Here is an 18,545-nt window from a genome sequence, read left to right on the forward strand (position 1 = left end):
CCCGCCCCCAGCAGACATAAGCCGGAGGCTAACTGGTGCAGAGACGTTTAATGGCAATTCGTATAAACCAAGCCCATGCACAAGTAGAAAGTGCTCGTGGAGCCAGCCCGGGGGGCTCCCGCCGCGCAGCGCCTTAAATAGATTCTTCACTATACTCTGTATGTTACAGTTATGTACAAACCCCTCCCCACGGGAGCGGGACTCCGCCTCGCGATCCTATGTACACCCCCTCCTCTTTGGCCCCTAAGTGGGTGACCAGAGTCAGGGTGATGGGGAAGACAGGGCCAGGAAAGGAGGAAACAGACGCAAACATGCGGAGTCAGGGTGGGGCAGAGTCACCCCTGAAACACGAGGGCGCGCGCAGCGAAGGCAGCGGTGGGGACCGAGGCGGATACATTCATCAGAGACTCGTCGAACAAATAAATAAGGCAAGTCAGGAAGGTCCGAGTCAAGTGCAGGCAGGAACGGGGTTATGGAGAAGGTGCAGGCAGGGCTCCATAGTCACAGCTGAAGATGCAGATATGTGGGGCACGGGTCTTCTGGAGCCAGGGACCAAAAGAGGAGGCACGACCAGTAGGGGGGAAACGTGTAAGGCTGGGAATAGGGGCGGGGATTCTACGAAGGGCTCCCAAAAAGGTGAAGGGGGAAGAGCTGCCGACAGGGGGCTCCCCTAGTCCCGAAAGCCCTCTCCTTGTTTAGACAGCCAGAAGGGGCCCCCAGGGTGTGGAGAAAGGCGGTAGAGAGGTCAGGTGGCCAGTCCTGGCTGGGGCAGCCCCTCCAGCTCCTGGTTCTGCTTCAGTTCCCTCATTCTGCGGAGAGACAGAGATGAGTCAGAGGAGATTGATGAACCAGAAAAGGTGACAGGGCAGACAGAGATCCAGAGAGGTAAGGGGCTAGAACCTGTGTCGGCAGCGCCGCAGGAACCTCATTATTTTCCGGGCTGCCTGGTCCTGCTTCTTCGTGAGAAAGGTGCCCCTGGTAGGAAAGAGACCTCATAGAACTCAGGCAACCCCAGTCCCCACCTTAAGACCATTACAGGGAAAGGCTGGAAGAGAACAGGGAGTGGGCATGAACAAAGAGGTAAGCAGAGGGCTATAGAGGGGCGGGAAGGGGTGGTCCCTACTTGTTTCGAGAAGGAAGGGGGCCTGAGGGCCGGTGAGGAGGCCCCGGCCTGCGGCGGTAGGAGCGGTAGTGCTGCTGGATAAGCACAGCTGCTCGGCGGCTCTGCTGAAACCTCTTCTGTTCATAGTAGCTTCGGAACTTGCTCTGAATCAGGATGGCTGCCTGAGTCATTTTCTTATAGAGTGCAAACTGCAGGGAATGAGAGGGGGGGACAGGAGCTGAAACGGAGAGACAGAAACCCAAAGCTCTGAAGGTCACCCTTCAATTAGGTTGATACAGATAGATCCCTTTCTCTGACCCACACACGGACCGAAGGCTGAATCAGACTACTCACACCCAGATCTCATGCCTAATACCTTAAGTGCAATCCAGGTCAGCTTGTGGAAAGAGAGGGGAAGTTAGGGCTCTCATAGCACAGACACAGGTTGGGTGGACATGTGTTGGTATACTTTTGAGAAAATGCTCTAACCTGCTTGTACTTCCGATAACAACGCTGAATCACCGCTGCGGCTACCTCCTGCTGTTCCTTCAACCTCCGACCCTAAAGGAAGAGAAGGAGTTGCCTCATCTGAGCATCTTACAGCCCATCTTGTAGACTCTGGACCTCTTCCTTCCTCCCACAGTCTCCTCCTTAAACTTCTTAAACAATTGTTTATTTTGTGTGTATATAGGTTACCTGTGTGTGGACATGAGAAGACAACTTGAAGCAGTCAGTTTTCTCCCACTATGAACTCCAGGGATCAAAGTTAGGTTGTCATGTTTGGAACCAAGTACTGTGATCTCACCCCCTATTCTTTCTCATTCCTATTTAAGGCCTCTGGATGAGTGGGAGTTCACAGTCTTCTCTGGTCAAGGATAATTTATCCCAAGAACCTAGGCTCTGACCTTATACTTTCGAAAAGCCGTCTGGATGACTCGTGCTGCCTCATACAGTTCCCGCTGCTCATGATCTGAGAGTGTCAGGAGGGCAAAGTCACTTTCCATCTTGCCACTGGTAGATGCAGAGAGGAACTCTGCCCAGGAAGGTGCTGGAGGGATAGCTGGGCGACCTCGTTCAAAGGGCAGTTCACTGTGGGGGATAAGGAAAGGGATATCATGAAGCATTCTAAATCCCCCTTACCCTAGCTAGAGGTGGCTATTAAGGACAGTATTCAACAATAGAGTCTGCACAGTGGCTCTAAAATTCACCAGCCTGCTCAGGCCCCTTCTCAAACACTTCAGGGCCTCAGTCAGAACTATGCTTTAGGAAGCCCACTTTCTCCCTCCCATCTTTCCCTGAGAAAGAATTGGGAGGCTTTATTCTGAGCTGGTCACCTAGGAAAGGCTGAGCTGGGGAAATGGTCCACATTCTCCAGGTAACTGGCTAGCCAGGACATGGTCTCACTGAGCCCCACAGTGCCTGTGTGCTCCCTTGGTGAGGCTCCAGCTTCAGGTAACTCTGAGAAGTCCTCTCGTTTAATCCGTTCCGGTGTGGCTTCGATGATCTGCTTGGCCAGTGAGATCATGTCCACCTGGATGAAGGGAGATGTGTGAGCTCTATGGAGCCCTAGCTATCCATGTTGCAGCACAGCCTAAGCTGTAGCCTTAAGCCCTACTCTCCTATCTTCTTCTTTCTAGATACCAGCAGGCAAAGGCCCCAGGAACTGCTTTTCTGATCACCAGTTCTGGACTAAAGTTCCTCATTCAGTCTTTCTTACTGATTTCCTCCGAGGGACACAGCCCTCTGTGCTGTTTTGTCCTAGCAATGAATGAAGATCTTAGCACCCTTCTACATGGTCCACTATCCCACTTGGACCTGTTCCATATAACACGACGAACATACATCTCCACAGGTCTAGCCCAAGCTCTTCACTCCACTCTCTTCAGGTCTCCAAGAACCAGTGCAGGGTGCACTGACACTCTGGTGAATGGCTGGCTGTAGTGCAGGGTGCACTGACACTCTGGTGAATGGCTGGCTGTAGTGCAGGGTGCACTGACACTCTGGTGAATGGCTGGCTGTAGTGCAGGGTGCACTGACACTCTGGTGAATGGCTGGCTATACAGCCTCTAGCATTCCCCACTTCGCCATACTCCACCATGTTGCCCTTGTGGAGTTTTGTTTTGAGACAGCATCTTACTATGTAGCCTTGGCTGTCCCGGAACTCACTATGTAGACCAGGCTGTCTGGGAGCTCAGAGATCTTCCTGCCCCTGCTTCCTGATATGGAGTTCTTGTTTTTTGTACTTAAATGACTCCTAATTAGACTTACCTTTCTAAAGGAGACATGTCCACAGGTTTTAGCAGTTGGCTGTATGGGAAGATTCATTCTTTCTCACTCATTATGTAACACCTTCCTTAACTTTTACCATAGGCAAGCTTTCTTCCTACTCCAAGTCATTGTCAAGTGTCTCCGTCTTGCCAGTCTTTACTCAGACATACTTCCTAGCTGCCTTCCATACCTTGTTTCTTAAGAACCTTTTTCTTCAGCTGAGTGTAATCACATACTCTTAATCCCAGCACTCAGGAGGCAGAGGCAGGTGGATCCCTGAGTTCAAGGCTAGGCTGGTCTACATAGTGAGTTCTAGGACAACCAGAGCTACTTAGTGAGGCCCTCTCTTGAATAAATAAATAAATAAATAAAACAAATAAAAAGAATCTTGCCCTTCATGGGTCCACAGGTAATTACAACAGTACAGTTCTAAGTGAAGATATTCTCCAGAACTCTTTTTTTTTTTTTTCCTCAGAGCCCAAACCCAGGGCCTTGCGCTTGCTAGGCAAGCGCTCTACCACTGAGCTAAATCCCCAACCTCTCCAGAACTCTTAACCTCGACTATCACATGACTGCAAAATCAGAATGGTCCTGGGCCTACACCCAAAAAGTAAATAAATGATCATTCCCCTAAAACTGAGGCCAAGCTGATTACGCTTCATGGAAATCTGTCACTCAGCCACTGCACCCTGCTCCATTCCTAGTCTTTTGAATCCAGTCCCATCAACAGAAGCAGTACCGGGATCACATCCACAGCTGGTGGGCTGTCAGCATCCTCTGGAGCAGCCCTGTCATCCTGGGCTAGAGGGAGGCCAGAAGGGGAGGGAGCAGATTCTTTGGAGTTAGTGGCTTCGTAGTCCATGAGGAGTAAGGGTGTCTCAGGGGCACCAAAAGAAAGCTGGCCTGGGATGGTCTCCATAGAAATTTCAGAGGCCAGCATGGGAGCAGGGGGAGGACTGCCATCTGGGGCACTTGAGTAAGCTGATGTCACAGAGAAAGTACCATCTGACAGCTCCGAGGGTGAAGAGACGCTGCTCAGGCCTGAGAGAAGGGAAATAGGTAAAAAGAGCAGGAGCTGCAGGCTCCTCCGGTCTCTCACCCCAACTCATTAGTTCCCTGCCTATTCTTTTTTTATTAGTATTTTTTTATTTTTTTTTCAGAGCTGGGGACCGAACCCAGGGCCTTGCGGTTGCTAGGCAAGCGCTCTACCTCTGAGCCAAATCCCCAACCCCTATTCTTTTTTTAAAAAAAGATTTATGTGTATGTATTTTCCCCCAAATATATGTAGGTGGAACTGGAGTAACAGACAGCTGTGAGTTGCGATATGGGTGCTAGGAACAGAACTCAGATCCTCTGGAAGAGCAGCCAGTGCTTCCCTGCCTGTTCTCAGTCCTGTTATCCACCCCATAACCCTTACCTCCTGTCTCACCATTTAGCTTTGCTCTAGACCTTTTTTGACTATGTCCTCTAAAGGGACCCAAAGCCAGCTCTCACCAGTGTCTGGGCTCGAAGACTGTGGAGATAGAGCGAGTGGGTGCTCAACTGAAAGCTCCTGTCTCTGTAGTTCTTCAAGGCAGCGGGCAAGGCGCACATGACCCCGAGAATGAGCCACAGATAGGGGTAGCCGGCCCAGAGAGTCAGGAATGCTCAGTGCTTGTCGGTTCCAACAGAAAAGGAGCACAGCTGCTTCTAAGTGTCCCAGAGCACACGCCCACATCTAAGGAACAGAAGGGGACAGTAAGGCCTGTCCTCTTCCAGGTAGCCAGTTGTCAGGCCCTGACCTACCCCAGTATTTCCCTGCATCCATTCCAGTTGCTCATTGCACGGAGGTAACTTGGGAACAACATCCTTACCAGAGGGGTGCAAGAGAAATGGTCCACATTGAGCGGGTCAGCCTCTTGCTCTAAGTCCAGGCTTCCCGTTTCCACACTCCTAGAGGTTTGGGGCAGCAACAAAGCTCACTCAGGTTAAACACAAGGGGTAGGGGACAAAGTAGGAGCATCAGAACCTGAAGGACTAGAAGTGACCTCAACTTAAGTTGGTCAAGAAGTCCATGTCTTCAGTCAGGATATTATGAATCCTCCAAATACCAATCTTCCCCAAGCACATGCCTTCCCACAGTGACCTCCGATCCTTCCACACAGGGAACCAAGCTCCTGTCCTCTGGTGCTTCAGTCTCAATAGTTTCCCAGTGCCACCCCTTCCCCCCCAGCACTGCCCCAACCCTGGCTGCCCTGCTCACCGCCACTGGCTCAGAGTCTCAATGAGCCGAGCGTAGCCCTGTGCAGCAGCCAGATGCAGAAGGCTCATGCCCCGGAAGGGGCTTCCATGCATCAGACGTTCAGGACCCCTCCAAGTGGACCGTGGGATCATGCTCTCTACCAAGACCACCACCCGTGCTTCGAAGCCAGGGCCCTGGCCTTCATCCTGCAGTACACACCCATATACAGAGACGGACATATGGTCCTGTAGGCTATCTTCCCAGAATCCTGCAGTATACACACCCATACACAGGGACGGGCAAACTATCTTTCCAGCTTCAGCTTTTGGTACAGACACGTTTCCCACTCTGAGTTCCCACCACTAATAACTCACTGGCTCTAGTTTGAGTCCCTGTGGCCTCACTATCTGACTCTTCTGCCCACTTCTAACTCTTCTGCGAACTGACCTTACACAAAGCTTCCATAATAGCTTTGGCTGGTGCCATGTCCACATATGCTTTTCTGCCCCAGGGGCCAGAGTCTTCTCTATGCCCTTCCCCAACCTTTTCCTCCCCAGACTCTGAACCCAAAGAGATTTTAGCCCAACATTCTTGATCCTCCCTCACCCGCACTTTTACTTCCACACTCCATCAAATCAGGAATAGTCCAAACCTGTCATACCATGAGGTGCCCACAATAGCCACTCTTGCTACAGAGTGTGTGTGTGTGTGTGTGTGTGTGAGTGTGTGTGTGTGTGTGTGTGTGTTGCAGCAAAGTGACAGCAGGAAGAGGGAAGAGAGCACTGGCTGGTGAGGCTGAGGGAGGTGAGTGAGGGAGGAGAGTCATGCTTGAACCACTCTCCCTGAGATCCTGTGCTCCCCACGGTAGACCATGGTCTTTGTTTAGAAGTACCTGAATTGGAGGAGCCTCTGGACCCTGGCCAGGTGCCTGTCCAGCTGCTGCGATCTCTGCCATCCGCTTCTCCATCTGCTCCAGCCGCTCTAGGATGGACATCCGGAACTGGCTGTCTGTAGGGTGGGCATGGGAGCTAAGTAGACAGGATCTGTGTGATGCTAGGAACACTACTAGCAGTTGTACTCAAGATCTGGGGGTGAAGAATGGGGTGACAGGGCTTGTTCTTCCTCTACCCAGTAACCCCCTCACCCACTCATCTAAATAGAACTCACCAGGAAGACTCAGCTCTTGAACTAGGGCTCTTAGTCTCATAGACTAGAACCAGGATTAAGAACCAAGGCTGTGGGGTTGGGGATTTAGCTCAGTGGTAGAGTGCTTGCCTAGGAAGCGCAAGGCCCTGGGTTCGGTTCCCAGCTCCGAAAAAAAGAACCAAAAAAAAAAAAAAAGGAACCAAGGCTGTTTCCTCTAATATAGAGACAGTAGGAATTCCCAAGGGCCCATCTGGTCCTCAGCTGACCGAGCCACACTGGCATGTCTTCTTGTAGCCTTTTCCTAAACAACATGCTCCCCAATACCATTGTCCCCCATGTTGGGTTAAAGTTTTCCAAGGTCCCCCTCCTAGGTTAACCAGGACCCCAAAGTTGAAAAGCACTGCCTACTCCAGCAGGCCCCCTGCAGCTGTCCACAGAGGACGGGTGGGAAGGGAGAGTGACAGAGATGGACTGATATGTTCATCTTCCTCCTCCCTATTCCACACACAAATTTACACACACGTATGTGCACACATGAACATGAACTGTATCCATCCCCTTCTGAGATCAAGTAAGGACAAGGAGAGGGGAGGGAGGGGAGGGGAGCCTGGGGAAAACAAGCACAGAAAAGCCATGAAGACGGGATGTTCCACAACACCACGACAGACAGAAGGGAGTGGTGAACGGAAACTCAGAACAGACGACGGGAACAGAAACTTGAAGGTGACAGTGAGGAAAGAGCAGAGCCACAAGTCCCAACCAAGGGATCAGAAAAGATAAGCGTGATCAGATAGAGGTCAAGGAACCTGGAAAGAAGAGAGGAGGCCCAGCAGAGAGATGGCACAACTAGAATAAAGTGATAAACAGCCAGAGCAGGACAGTAGGACAGGGAAGGCTGCTGGGGCCTACGGAGGGCAGATTAACATCACACAGACAACCCAGCACTGCCTAGGCTGTGACAACTATAACACACACACACACACACACACACACACACACACACACACACACAACACCAAGGAGTGAGGCAAGAGGAGCAACCAGAAGCTCTAAGAGGAGGAACAGCAGGAGACAAGAAGACTAACGGACGACAGCAGAACTGGGAAGAATCATGAAGCAACAGATGTACCAAGAAGAAGAAAAGCAAACTCTGAGGAAGCACAGGCTCAGACAGAATTCTCAGAGCTCCAGGAAGGAAACAGGTAAAAGCAGAAACCGGACCAAATACACATGTAAGCATATGGATTTGTGTGTCCCTATGGGTAAAGGATGCTTCAGTAATAGCCATGCCGATACTACTACACATTTCCATTTTCTGTAATTTCAATAATCAAATGATGAAAACATCTTTATCATCCAAAAGAAAAGCATAAAATTAAGAAACCTATAAGGGGGGGTTGGGGATTTAGCTCAGTGGTAGAGCGCTTACCTAGGAAGCGCAAGGCCCTGGGTTCGGTCCCCAGCTCCGGGAAAAAAAAGAACCAAAAAAAAAAAAAAAAAAAAGAAACCTATAAGGGGCTGGGGATTTAGCTCAGTGGTAGAGCGCTTACCTAGGAAGCGCAAGGCCCTCGGTTCGGTCCCCAGCTCCGAAAAAAAAGAACAAAAAAAAAAAAAAAAAAAAAAGAAACCTATAGCTTTTTTTCTTTTAATTTTTATTTTATATGCATGGGAGTCCTGACTGCATGTATGTGTGTGCACCACTTATATGCAAACATGTCAAACTTGTATGCAAACAAAAGAGCCCTTGGATCAAAGTACTTACCATCCAGTGACAACCAGTCAAGCTGTGTACTAGGCAGAGACAGGAACCGGCGAGCTCGATACTCAAAGAGCACAGAAGCAGAGAGTGGGCCTTCCCGCCCTGCTACCTGCAAAGACACCAGCCCTACCTCATGGGCTGGGGAGAACAGGTCAGGAAGAAGGGCTCTTTCCTTGGCGCCTTTATTACCTATATTAGAGCCAATGATGATTGTTCCATATTTCTCTTGCTGTAGGCCAGTAGATCCCTAGCTTTAGTATGTAGACTCGTATTCAATAATATAATACCTTCTATGGATCAGAGAATTATTGCATGTAGACCCTCAGCAAAGGTAATGGTGGTTAACTCCTTTAATCCTTTAGACCAGAATTCAGAGGTCATGACCCTTACTGAAATGCAGGAAGGGGATCTGTCTGTTTACCAGCAGTGTCCAACAGGAGCTATGTCCAGAGTGTCAATGTCTGCCACCCTGAGGGTAAAGCTGTCAGGTCTCAACCTCCAGGTCAGCGCCTGAGACTTCCCCAATGCCTTCTCTCTCTGGTTCTCTCTCTCTCTCTCTCTCTCTCTCTCTCTCTCTCTCTCTCTCTCTCTCTTTCTCTCGATTTATTTAATGTATATGAGTACACCATTGCTGGCTTCAGACACACAGAAGAGGACACTGGATCCCATTACAGATGGTTGTGAGCCACCATGTGGTTGCTGGGATTTGAACTCAGGACCTCTGGAAGAGCAGTCAGTGCTCTTAACCCTGAGCCATCTCTCCAGCCCGTCCTGTTTCCTTTTTTATCCCCTCCCCTTTTGACTGGGGCTGTGGAGACTAGGAGAGAATGCAATGCGGTCCCCCAAGGGAGACAACTGTTGAGTGTTGGATTGCAGGAAGGGGCAGTGGCAGAGCAGGTATAGACCATCGCTGTGCAGCACTTTCCACAGTGAGGGAATGCTCTGTATCTAAAGTACTCAGCTTGGGAGCCCCTGAAATACGGCCAGTGTGCCTGAGGAAACATTTTAAATGTAGTTAAATAGGTACATATGGCTGGTGAGACTCCCAGGTTTACTGTAGAAGACCCTGGCTCCATCTCAGCTACAGAGACAGCATAGGCATTAGAGACCCCCTTTGGCCAAATGCTTAACCTTAGAGGAAGGAAACAAGGAAGGTATAGAATTTTAGAGAAGATCGCTGGTTAGCTAACAAGTAGGCTTCTTAGATCTGATCCTAGATTTGCTGACATTAAGGCCAAGCTCCTCTATCTGCCAGAGGAACTGTGTACTGTGCTTCAGGCTGGAGGGGGTCTTTGTCCTCAGAATGACCTATTTGTTTCCAGTGCTGAAATCTGGAGGTCCTCACCCACCCTAGCTGCCCACAGTGCAGTCCCTTCCCCTGTCCTTCCCAATCTCCATACCAGGACAGTAACAGCGTAAGACACCAGGCTGGACCAGGGAGGCCGGCACTGCGATGTGATCGAAGACACAGGAGTAATGCTCTGCGGCCTCTGTCCAAGGGCCTGTGATGAGCACCTTGACCCCACCCTGCAGACACAAGCCAGACGTCACATGACTGGAGTTATGCCAGTGGTTAGTAATCTCATCAGAACTAAAGTTCCTTTCGGTTTTTTGTTTTTTTTGTTTTTGTTTTTGTTTTTTTTTAATTCAAATAGAATCTCATGTAGCTTAGGGTGGTCTCAAACCTAGTATGTAGCTAAGGATGGCCTAGAATTCCTGATCATCTGGCCTCTGTCTCTTGAGTACTGGGATTAACATGCCCCACCTTGCCCATGTTTTAAAAAACAAAAACTTTCCAGGGCTGAGGATCCAGACCAAGCCCACGGCCTGTCTGTGCTAGGCAAGTGTCAAACCACTGAGTTTCACCTCAGCCCTTTATTAGAATATTCTACCAAGAAGCAGAATTTGGGGGCTCCTAAGAGTGTCAGCTCTGCTGTTGAGCTACTCCTCTACACTGCAGTTCCCCTTTCCCTCTCCAAGCAAAGTAGGAACTTGTCCACTGCTGACCACAGTCCCTCATCTGCCCAGAGCCTGCAGGCATCTCTGTGTGTGTGTGTGTGTGTGTGTGTGTGTGTGTGTGTGTGTGTGCGTCTGTCTGTCTGTCTGTCTGTCTGTCTGTCTGTCTGTCTAGGATTAAAGGCCCCTGTAGGGCTGGAGAGATGGCTCAGTGGTTAAGAGCACTGACTGCTCTTCCTGAGGTCCTGAGTTCAAATCCCAGCAACCACATGGTGGCTCACAACCATCTATAATGGGATCTGATGCCTTCTTCTGGTGTGTCTGAAGACAGCTACAGTGTACTCATATATAATAAATAAATAAAATATTTAAAAAAAAAAAAAAAAGGCCCCTGTATCCTCCCCTTAAAACAGTCACCAAGGGGTTGGGGATTTAGCTCAGTGGTAGAGCGCTTGCCTAGGAAGCACAAGGCCCTGGGTTCGGTCCCCAGCTCCGAAAAAAAGAACCAAAAAAAAAAAAAAAACAGTCACCAAAAATGAGATCCCTGAAGGTGCTCTGGGAACATGGGAAGGGGAGGCATGGGAAAAGGTATGTGGAAAAGCTGCAGTTTATGTAAAAGTAAAGGTTAGGAGAGCCAGGAGGAGGAAGGACTTGGCAGACTCGCTTAATGACCGAGTATACACCTAAGAAGCTGGACTTGATTCCTAACATTAAAGGCAAACAAACGAAAGCTGTGAGAGAAAGCAGGTCACAGGCTACCGGTAAGGGTTAATAAAATTCATTTTGAAAAACCCGAAAACTAATGGGAGAAGAAAAACCTGACTCACCTCTGGGTAGGACCACTCTGGGGAAAAGTCTGTGATGGTGTTAAGCACAGGAGAAAGCTGGGGGCTTGGGGCAGGGACACCTGGGGCTTCATCAGTGATGAGTTCTCCCATAAGGTCTGGGAATGATGAAAGACTGAAGGGCTCTAGCTCACTGGTGCTGCCAGCAGAGCCTCCAAACAAGGTTTCTCCTCTTGTAGCCCTGCCTGACGGCTGCAAGGCAGCAGGAGAGGATGGGGATGAGGGAGGGGGTGAAGGGACAGGTGGCACTGTTCCTGGACCCTTGAGTTCCTCCCCACTATCATCATCTTGGATAAAGAATTTGTTTCCTCTTCTCCCACTTGCTCCCGACTGTGGAGGGAGACCCCGTGCAGCGGCCTGGGGCTCCAAGGCAGCAGCAGGTTCTAGGGCAGGGCAGGGAGTGTGAGTGCCCTCTGCCTCAGGGAAGTCCGGATTCACCCCTTGGCCCCCTCCATATGTCTGGCCCCTTTGGGGACTGTTGAGAAAACGATCAGGGTCAAAGGCAGGGCTGGGAGGAGCTGGCGGGGCAGAAGGCTCAGAACCTACAACCACAGCCAAGCTCACAGGAGGTCTAGGCTCAGCCTGTGAAGCCAAGTGTCTGGTGGGTGTCAGGCCCCCAGCACGCTGCTCTAGTCCCGTTAGGAGAAGAATGGCAGTGCCTCCTCGAGATGAACCCCCTCGAGAGGTAGGAGGGCTAGGTCTGATTTCTAGGGGTTCTGCAAATCCTGAGGAGGAGGAAGAAGAGGAGGAAGATGGGGAGGTATGTGCCTTGGGGAGCTCGGGAGGAAGTGGAGCTATCAGTGGTGGAGGTTCAGGGGGCTTGGAGTGGGAGATAGAAGCCAAGGTTAAAGCTCGAGGCTCCACTTTAGGAGAGATGATGCGGTGTTTCGTGCTACTGCATTTGTGGGTAAGGCTCCCAGAACCTGGAGTGGAGAGAGTAGGGAGAAGAGAAGGGAGAGTATACATTTTTTTTCTAGCAGTCCTTTCCTGGAAACACCCCAACCCCCACTCTTCCACTTCCCATCTCCATCCCACCCCATCCCCCCCCACACACAGAGTAAACCTACAGTGTAATACTGATTATGACCACTAGGAGGCATCAAAAGTGGGTCTCCCCCTCTCCTCCCTTCAGTTTCTCCTCATAATAAACAGGACTAGAGGAACAGAGTAGGGGTGACCCTGACTTGAGGCAGTAGTTGATAACAGTGGCTAAAGGCAGAGCAAAGGACAGAAGAACCAAATAGGGTCAAACCTAAGGTTAGTCTGGGGTAGTAGGGGGCTGGAATTACTGAAAGCAGTAGGCAGAAGAGCTGTGGACTGCCAGGATTGTAGCGATGCACTTCTGGGGCCAGTGCTCCCAGATAAGGAGTTCTTTGCTCATCTGGCCCATCTTTCTGGACATGTAAAGACTTGCAAATTAGTATGCAAATTTCATCAGGGCAGTTACTAAGCAATGTGGCAAGATGGGAAGAGTTCCAGACTTGGGGTCACTTACCAAGGCCCCCACTGCAGAGACAAGCATGGGTTCGGGGTGCTGGTTTGGTTGGATGGGTGTCCAAGATCTGCTGCACCAACTGTTCCACAGAGAATTCCTCCAACCCATTCCCACAGCTCCACTTGATGCCATGAACTACAGGGGATTTGGGGAAAATATGGTGAGACTTCACAAGCACCTTGATGGTTCCTCCAAACCTCGGATATGCTGAACTGAAAGCTGCTCAGACATACAGCCCACAACTGTCATTCACTCCCCTCCCCATACTGCACAGCTTAGACTGCAGAGGCTCAGTGTCCAAACAGGAAAGTGCCCTCCTGGCTTAGAGACAGTGACCCACGGGGTTTAGGAGTTCCACTCTCACTCTCTCTTAGAGTTCATCCCTGCTGGTTCCTTACACATGGGCTTCAGCTGTCCCAATAGCTCCTCACGTGACCACTTCAGCCATTCTCGCCGGTCGCTACTAATGGAACAAAAGATGGGGCTACAGCCCTTTCCACAATCCTCCAGGGCTGGGACATTCAGGTAGTGCACAAGGACGATGTCAGGGTTCTGGGGACACAAAGGCACACATGGAGTCTAGGACTTAAGGGCTTAGCCTCCTAGTCCTCACTTTCTTCTGAGCATCACCCCAATTCTAGTCACCCCCAATTTCCAGTATGCTCTATCCCTAATTTCCTTTCTGCTTTTCACACTCAGAATCTATTTCACTTCATCTTTTGAGAACCTGTTTTCCTCAAAGAGCCAGAGATCTGGCTGAGTTCTCAGTTCTTACCTGGAGCAGCCAATAGCAGCGCCGATGGAATGTGGGGACGATGGAAGAGTGAACGTAGCAGCCATAGAGACACTGCCAGGAGACAGGCTGGGGTGGGGGGAGGGCTAGTCTGCTCCCCAACTCTTCCTCTGTTCAGTTCCTTTGCAGGAATCCCAATCTTTCCACCAGCTCTCCTTCAGTCCTCTCCCTACCCCCACCTTCTTCCCATCCCTTCCAAATTCCAGCAGGCTTTAAGTCATGGGTGAGGGACAAAGAGAAGGGAACAGAGGAGCTGGGGGTGGGGTGGGAGTGGGGTCTTACAAAAATGGCCCAATTTAAGATGTGGGAAAGAAATTAAGGGCAGAGAGGAAGTGCAGAAGAACAGGATTTGGGAGAGAAGCCTGTGTTTACAATATCATCATTTGGACCCCTGAGGGAAATGCAGGGGAAGTGAGGGGAGCTGGGTCATGATGGGCACAAGGGAAGCTGAGAGTGAGCTCAGCCACCAGTCAGCTGATCCAGACTGATGAGAGAAGGCTGACTGAGAGGGGAGGGCAGACAACAGCCCTGCCCACACCCTGACAGGCTAGAGTGTGGGCAGGGGCTCTTACCTCCATGCCCTGGACCTTGAGTTTCATGTGGTCTTCTCGGGTAGTCTTCCCATCTTTCCGCTTCTTCCAAAGGTAACCATCCTTCCGGTATTTCACCTTCTTACGATTGTAGAGGATAATGGAGCCATTTTGAGGCCTGGAAATGGGGGTGAGGAGGCTTGAGTTTTGTAAACACAGCCCAGGATTTGTTACTCTTCACACTGGAGAGCTTTCTCACCTTGTCTTTGGGGCACAAGACAGCCACTCATCATGTTTCTCAAAGGTGATCAGGTAGGATGCAATCTCCTGTAGGAGAGGAAGCACTTGGGTAGGTGTCCCAGTGGTCATTGTCTCAGGGCCTCTGCCAAGGTATGCCACCTACTGGAAGGCTCTTCCAGGTATCTGGACCCAGCAGGGCCTTATAGCCCTCAGAGCCCTCTTAGGAACAGCATGTTCTATCTCAGATGAAACCTGACCTTGGGCTGAGGATATAGCTGAATAACAGAAAAAGACAATGCTTGTTTAGCATGTGCAAGGCCCCAGGTTCAAGTACTGGAAGGAGAAAAACACCAACCTAACTTCTTATCTCTTTCCCTACTGGAGCCTACACCATGGGGCCAGCTTCAGCCTTATCCTGTTTGTATTAGGTACTTTCTCTGTGAGAACCATCAATCATTTGACATTAACAATAACTCCAGGTTCTCTGTCTGATTCCAAGGCTTTCAGACAAAGTATCCAACAATTATTTCTATTAATACTCAAATTCAAACCATAGGTCCTATCATATGGGTTCACTGATTACTTCCTGAGCACATTTCCAACAATCACACCCTTCCTGCTAGTGCCCTCCACACCTACAGGACCATGGGAGTGCCTCTCTATGTCTAGAAATTCCGTGTATCTTGATGCCTCCCAGACTCTGTGAAGCCCTGTTGCTTCTCTGAACTTCATGAAGGCTCTATAGCACTTACAATATGCAAACACACCCATTTTTATTGACAATACAGCCTCACTAAATAACCTTGGCCTGCCCTGTACTTGATATGTAGACCAGGATGGTGATCCCCCTGCCTCTGCCTCCTGAGTGCTAAGATCATGGGTATGAACCACTACTCCCCAGCTTTACAGACAATTCTAGTACTGAATCAATAGTCACCAGTCACCAACTACATACAAGGGAACATGTACACAGAATGCAGAATGTATGACAAGAATTCTAGGCCCTCCAGAAGGTGGTAAAAAGGAGGGACTCTGAGAGGTATGTGGATATACAGCTGTAATCCCAGCACTCAGAAAACTGAGACAGGAGGATCAGGAGCTCCAGGCCAAGTGAGACCCTATCTCAAAAAGGTTAACTTAGGACTGGGGATATGACTCAATCAGTAAAGTGCTTGCTATGTAAGTGTGGACATACATTCAGATCCCCAAAGCCCACATAAAGAGCTAGGCACAACTGTTCATGCCTGGTGTCTGTAGCCCTAGTGCTGGGCTGAGAGACAAAATGATTCTGGGGCTGGCCAATTAGTCCAGCAAAGCAGTGAGCTTCAAGTTTATTAAAAGACCTTGTCTCAAAAACTAAGGTTGAATGAGGAAGACATTTGGCATAGACCTCTGACCTTCACAAACATATGCACCTGAGCAAGGACATGGAAGCAGGAGGATCAAGAGTTCAAAGCCAGGGCAGGGGAGTAGCTCAGTCAGTAGAGGGCTTGCCTCTCATGAACAAGGCCTAGGGTTCATCCCCCAGCACTCATTAACTAAGTTTTATGGCACACATTTGAATCCCAGCACTGAGGCGGTAGAGGCAGGAGGATTGGCTATTTAAGGTCATCCTTGACTACATAGCAAGTGTGAGGCTAGCCTGGACTACACGATACCCTGTCCAAAAACAAGCATTTAACACATGGAAACAAAATCAATCACTTCCTCTTCATTAACATCTAGAGTGAGATGAGATGATACAGAGCATGGTGCTCAATGTGAAGAAATACTAAGCCGTCGGTTGTTTTGTATGGATGGATTATACCGAAGAGAATGGCCTCCCTAAGGTCCAAGTCTTTGCAATGCTACAGTCTCCAGAAGGCCTAGACTAGTGCTCAGCAGTGATGTCCTCCAGCCCATGAGGGTCTGCTGGGTCCGGGTCCCCCAAGCTCCCTAGAAACCTCATTTGTATTCCATCGGAGCCGCTCTGGAGGCAGCAGTGGGCATCGAGGAAGACACTCCAGCAGTTTCTTGGGGAGGAAGATCTTCAGGTGGTGGCTGTTCTCTAGAGAGAACCAGAGGAAGAGCTTTGTTAGAGGGGAAACAGAGGAAGGGAGCTGAAGATCAGCCAGAGCCTGGGGAAACCCGCACAGGACAAGAGAGGAGGGGAGCAGAGAATCAAGGGCCAGGCAGTAGCAAAGCAAGGCTGTGCCCAAACTGAGAACTTACCAGCAACCTCAGTGGTGTCCTTGGTATTCATAGTGAAGGTTCCAGGGGGCAAGGTCACCCCCGGCCTGAGGGGCCGGGGGGAGGGGGAGTCTGTGCTGGAAAAGGAGAGAACAAGGTCATGGAAGAAGCCCCCACATTAATCCAAGGTGAGGAGCTTGAGGTAAGGTAAGGGATTTAGAACTCAGTGCTGATATCTGGGAAAGATTGAGAAAATGTGGAACTAGAATGTGACAGCAGAACCAGAGAACAGAGATGATAGAACATAGTGCCAGGAGCCAGCATGAGTGGGGAGACAAGAGAACAGAGTGATCAGGAAGAAAGGGATGAGTGGGGGATGCTGACAGTGTTGGAGCATTTCCCAGGGCAGGAAGCTGGATCCTACATGTCTAACCCAGATTCTCCTAGGCCCTGACTGACCTGAAAGAGAGTAGGTGAGGTCAGTTAGTAGATATTTCCTCCGAAAAATCAAACAGAAAAAAGAACTCAGACTGCATCTGGGAAGGGAGAGCAAGGCTAGAGCTAAGGGTGGGCCAGTTCTAAGAGCTAGGGCTCTGGTCCTAGGACGATGGCTTGGTGAGAAAATCTGGACACTGGAAGAAGGCAGATCTAAGTCTGGTAACAAGCTGGGCCTTTGAAGACACACCCCGATTTCCTTCTCTATTTGACTTTTTCTAAGCGGAAGGGTAGATCTGATAACTGACCTCATATTCTCTCTCGAAGGTTGGTCAGGGGCTGGGAGAATTTGGAATAGACAGGTTGGAGCAAGCTTCCGGGTGGGACATGCTGGCTTCCTCTTTGCAGCTAGAATTTCACTTCACCCCAACACTCCTTTCCCAACCTCTGCGTCTTCTCTGGCTCCCAGCCTACCATATCCCCTCTACTGCTCTGGCTCCAGCCTGAGCCTCCGCCCTCTTGAGAAACAGATGGAACTGGAGGAGGCTCTCTGCGCGGGCTCTGCCAGGTGTCCAGGGATGGAGAGGGGGTGGAAGCCCGTTCAGGATCGGAGGTGTGCAGAGAGGCTAGGGTTGGGATAAGGAACCCACTCTAGAGTGCAGGTGCGCAGCTCTGGCTAGGCAATTTGCCAGGGTGCAGAGCTGGAGCCGGATGAGACTGCGGGCCTGAGAGTGGTGGTCTATGACAGGACTGTCGCCGGGGTTGGGGTGCTCTCCCCAAAGGGGGCGGGGGTCCTGGAAGAATCCCGGAGGTGGGAGGGGGTCCCGCCCGCAAACCCGGATGTTCTGGAGAAGCAGCTGAGCTGAGTTCATGGACACCTGGCAGGCAAAGAGCAGTACGGGAGCCTGGTGAGGGGGGTCTGGGGACTGTCCCCGCACTCTCTGAACCGTGATGGGGCCCTGCGTCTTGCGGCGCCCCCTGGCGCGGGGAAAGAGGACGGAAGCGGTGAGGTGGGGGCGAACGGGGAGGAAGGACGGTGGTCCCCAGCGCCACGCTCCATACCCGGGCCGCGTGGAGCTGCGCCCCCTGGCGCGGGGGCGGAGAGGCGGGCTAGAGGCCCTGGCTCTTACCTCCCGGGGTCCCGCGGGTGACGGCGGCAGCGGCCATTCTACCCCAAACCGACCCCCCCTAGCGCCGGCTGACAGTGGCGTTCGACGTCAGTGCGCACGGGGCGGGGCCTCCCAATTAAGGGAACGGGGGTCGGGAAGGGAACCTGGGGTCAGCACACTTGGGGCTCTGGGCCAGTCTGTGAGACGCGCTGCTGGACCGTCCCTAAAGAGGCAATAGCGGTGAGGAACCGGGATCCGGAGGCGGAAGCGCGGCGGATTGACGTGACTGTGGGCGCAGGAGGATGGGGCGTGGGCAAAGGTCCAGAGCCAGAGCCCTGGAGGCAAATGAGAATGCTTGAGAATGCAGAACTCTTCTGGCCTCGGGCGAGACTCGGCAAATTTGGGGACCTAGCTTGACTTCATTGTAACTGGGTCCTCAAGAAAATCAAAGGAGTCCTCCTTTCCATTCCCCTTCGA

General features: G+C 50.9%; 1 protein-coding gene across 8 annotated transcripts; it reads right to left on the reverse strand.

Annotated features, from left to right (window-relative positions):
- Positions 1–29: 29 nt before the first annotated feature.
- Positions 30–18,534, reverse strand: Camta2 (calmodulin binding transcription activator 2). 8 transcript variants are annotated; one of them, XM_017597100.3, is made up of 23 exons: positions 18,090–18,534; positions 16,567–16,661; positions 16,299–16,402; positions 14,375–14,442; positions 14,158–14,293; positions 13,568–13,654; positions 13,191–13,344; positions 12,793–12,927; positions 11,280–12,220; positions 9,897–10,023; positions 8,500–8,634; positions 6,484–6,599; positions 5,613–5,797; positions 5,224–5,302; positions 4,865–5,087; positions 4,110–4,411; positions 2,437–2,633; positions 2,008–2,191; positions 1,592–1,663; positions 1,479–1,499; positions 1,124–1,311; positions 901–975; positions 30–809 (listed from the first exon to the last, which is right to left on the reverse strand). In XM_017597100.3, exons 2-23 carry the CDS (start codon positions 16,595–16,597, stop codon positions 746–748), a joined length of 3,624 nt encoding a protein of 1,207 aa, XP_017452589.1. In that variant the 5' UTR covers positions 16,598–16,661; positions 18,090–18,534; the 3' UTR covers positions 30–745. The 8 variants fall into 8 exon arrangements, with proteins under 8 accessions (XP_017452589.1, NP_001099271.2, XP_038941412.1 ...); NM_001105801.2 differs by having other exon boundaries at positions 13,568–13,639; positions 18,090–18,138; XM_039085484.2 differs by lacking the exon at positions 18,090–18,534 and adding an exon at positions 17,268–17,971 and having other exon boundaries at positions 13,568–13,639.
- Between the last annotated feature and the right edge of the window lie 11 nt (positions 18,535–18,545).

This window comes from Rattus norvegicus, chromosome 10 (assembly GCF_036323735.1).
Source record: "Rattus norvegicus strain BN/NHsdMcwi chromosome 10, GRCr8, whole genome shotgun sequence".
In the NCBI taxonomy this organism is placed as follows: domain Eukaryota; kingdom Metazoa; phylum Chordata; class Mammalia; order Rodentia; family Muridae; genus Rattus; species Rattus norvegicus.

What these genes read in the sequence shown, in the direction of transcription:
- Camta2 (XM_039085483.1), bottom strand. An exon ending in TCCGATGGAATACAAATGAG is followed by an intron (nt 14,443 to 16,298) that starts GTTTCTAGGGAG and finishes CCTCTCCTACAG; the next exon opens with GAGATTGCATCCTACCTGAT. An exon ending in CTGCGGCGCTGCCGACACAG is followed by an intron (nt 810 to 900) that starts GTTCTAGCCCCT and finishes GTCTCTCCGCAG; the next exon opens with AATGAGGGAACTGAAGCAGA.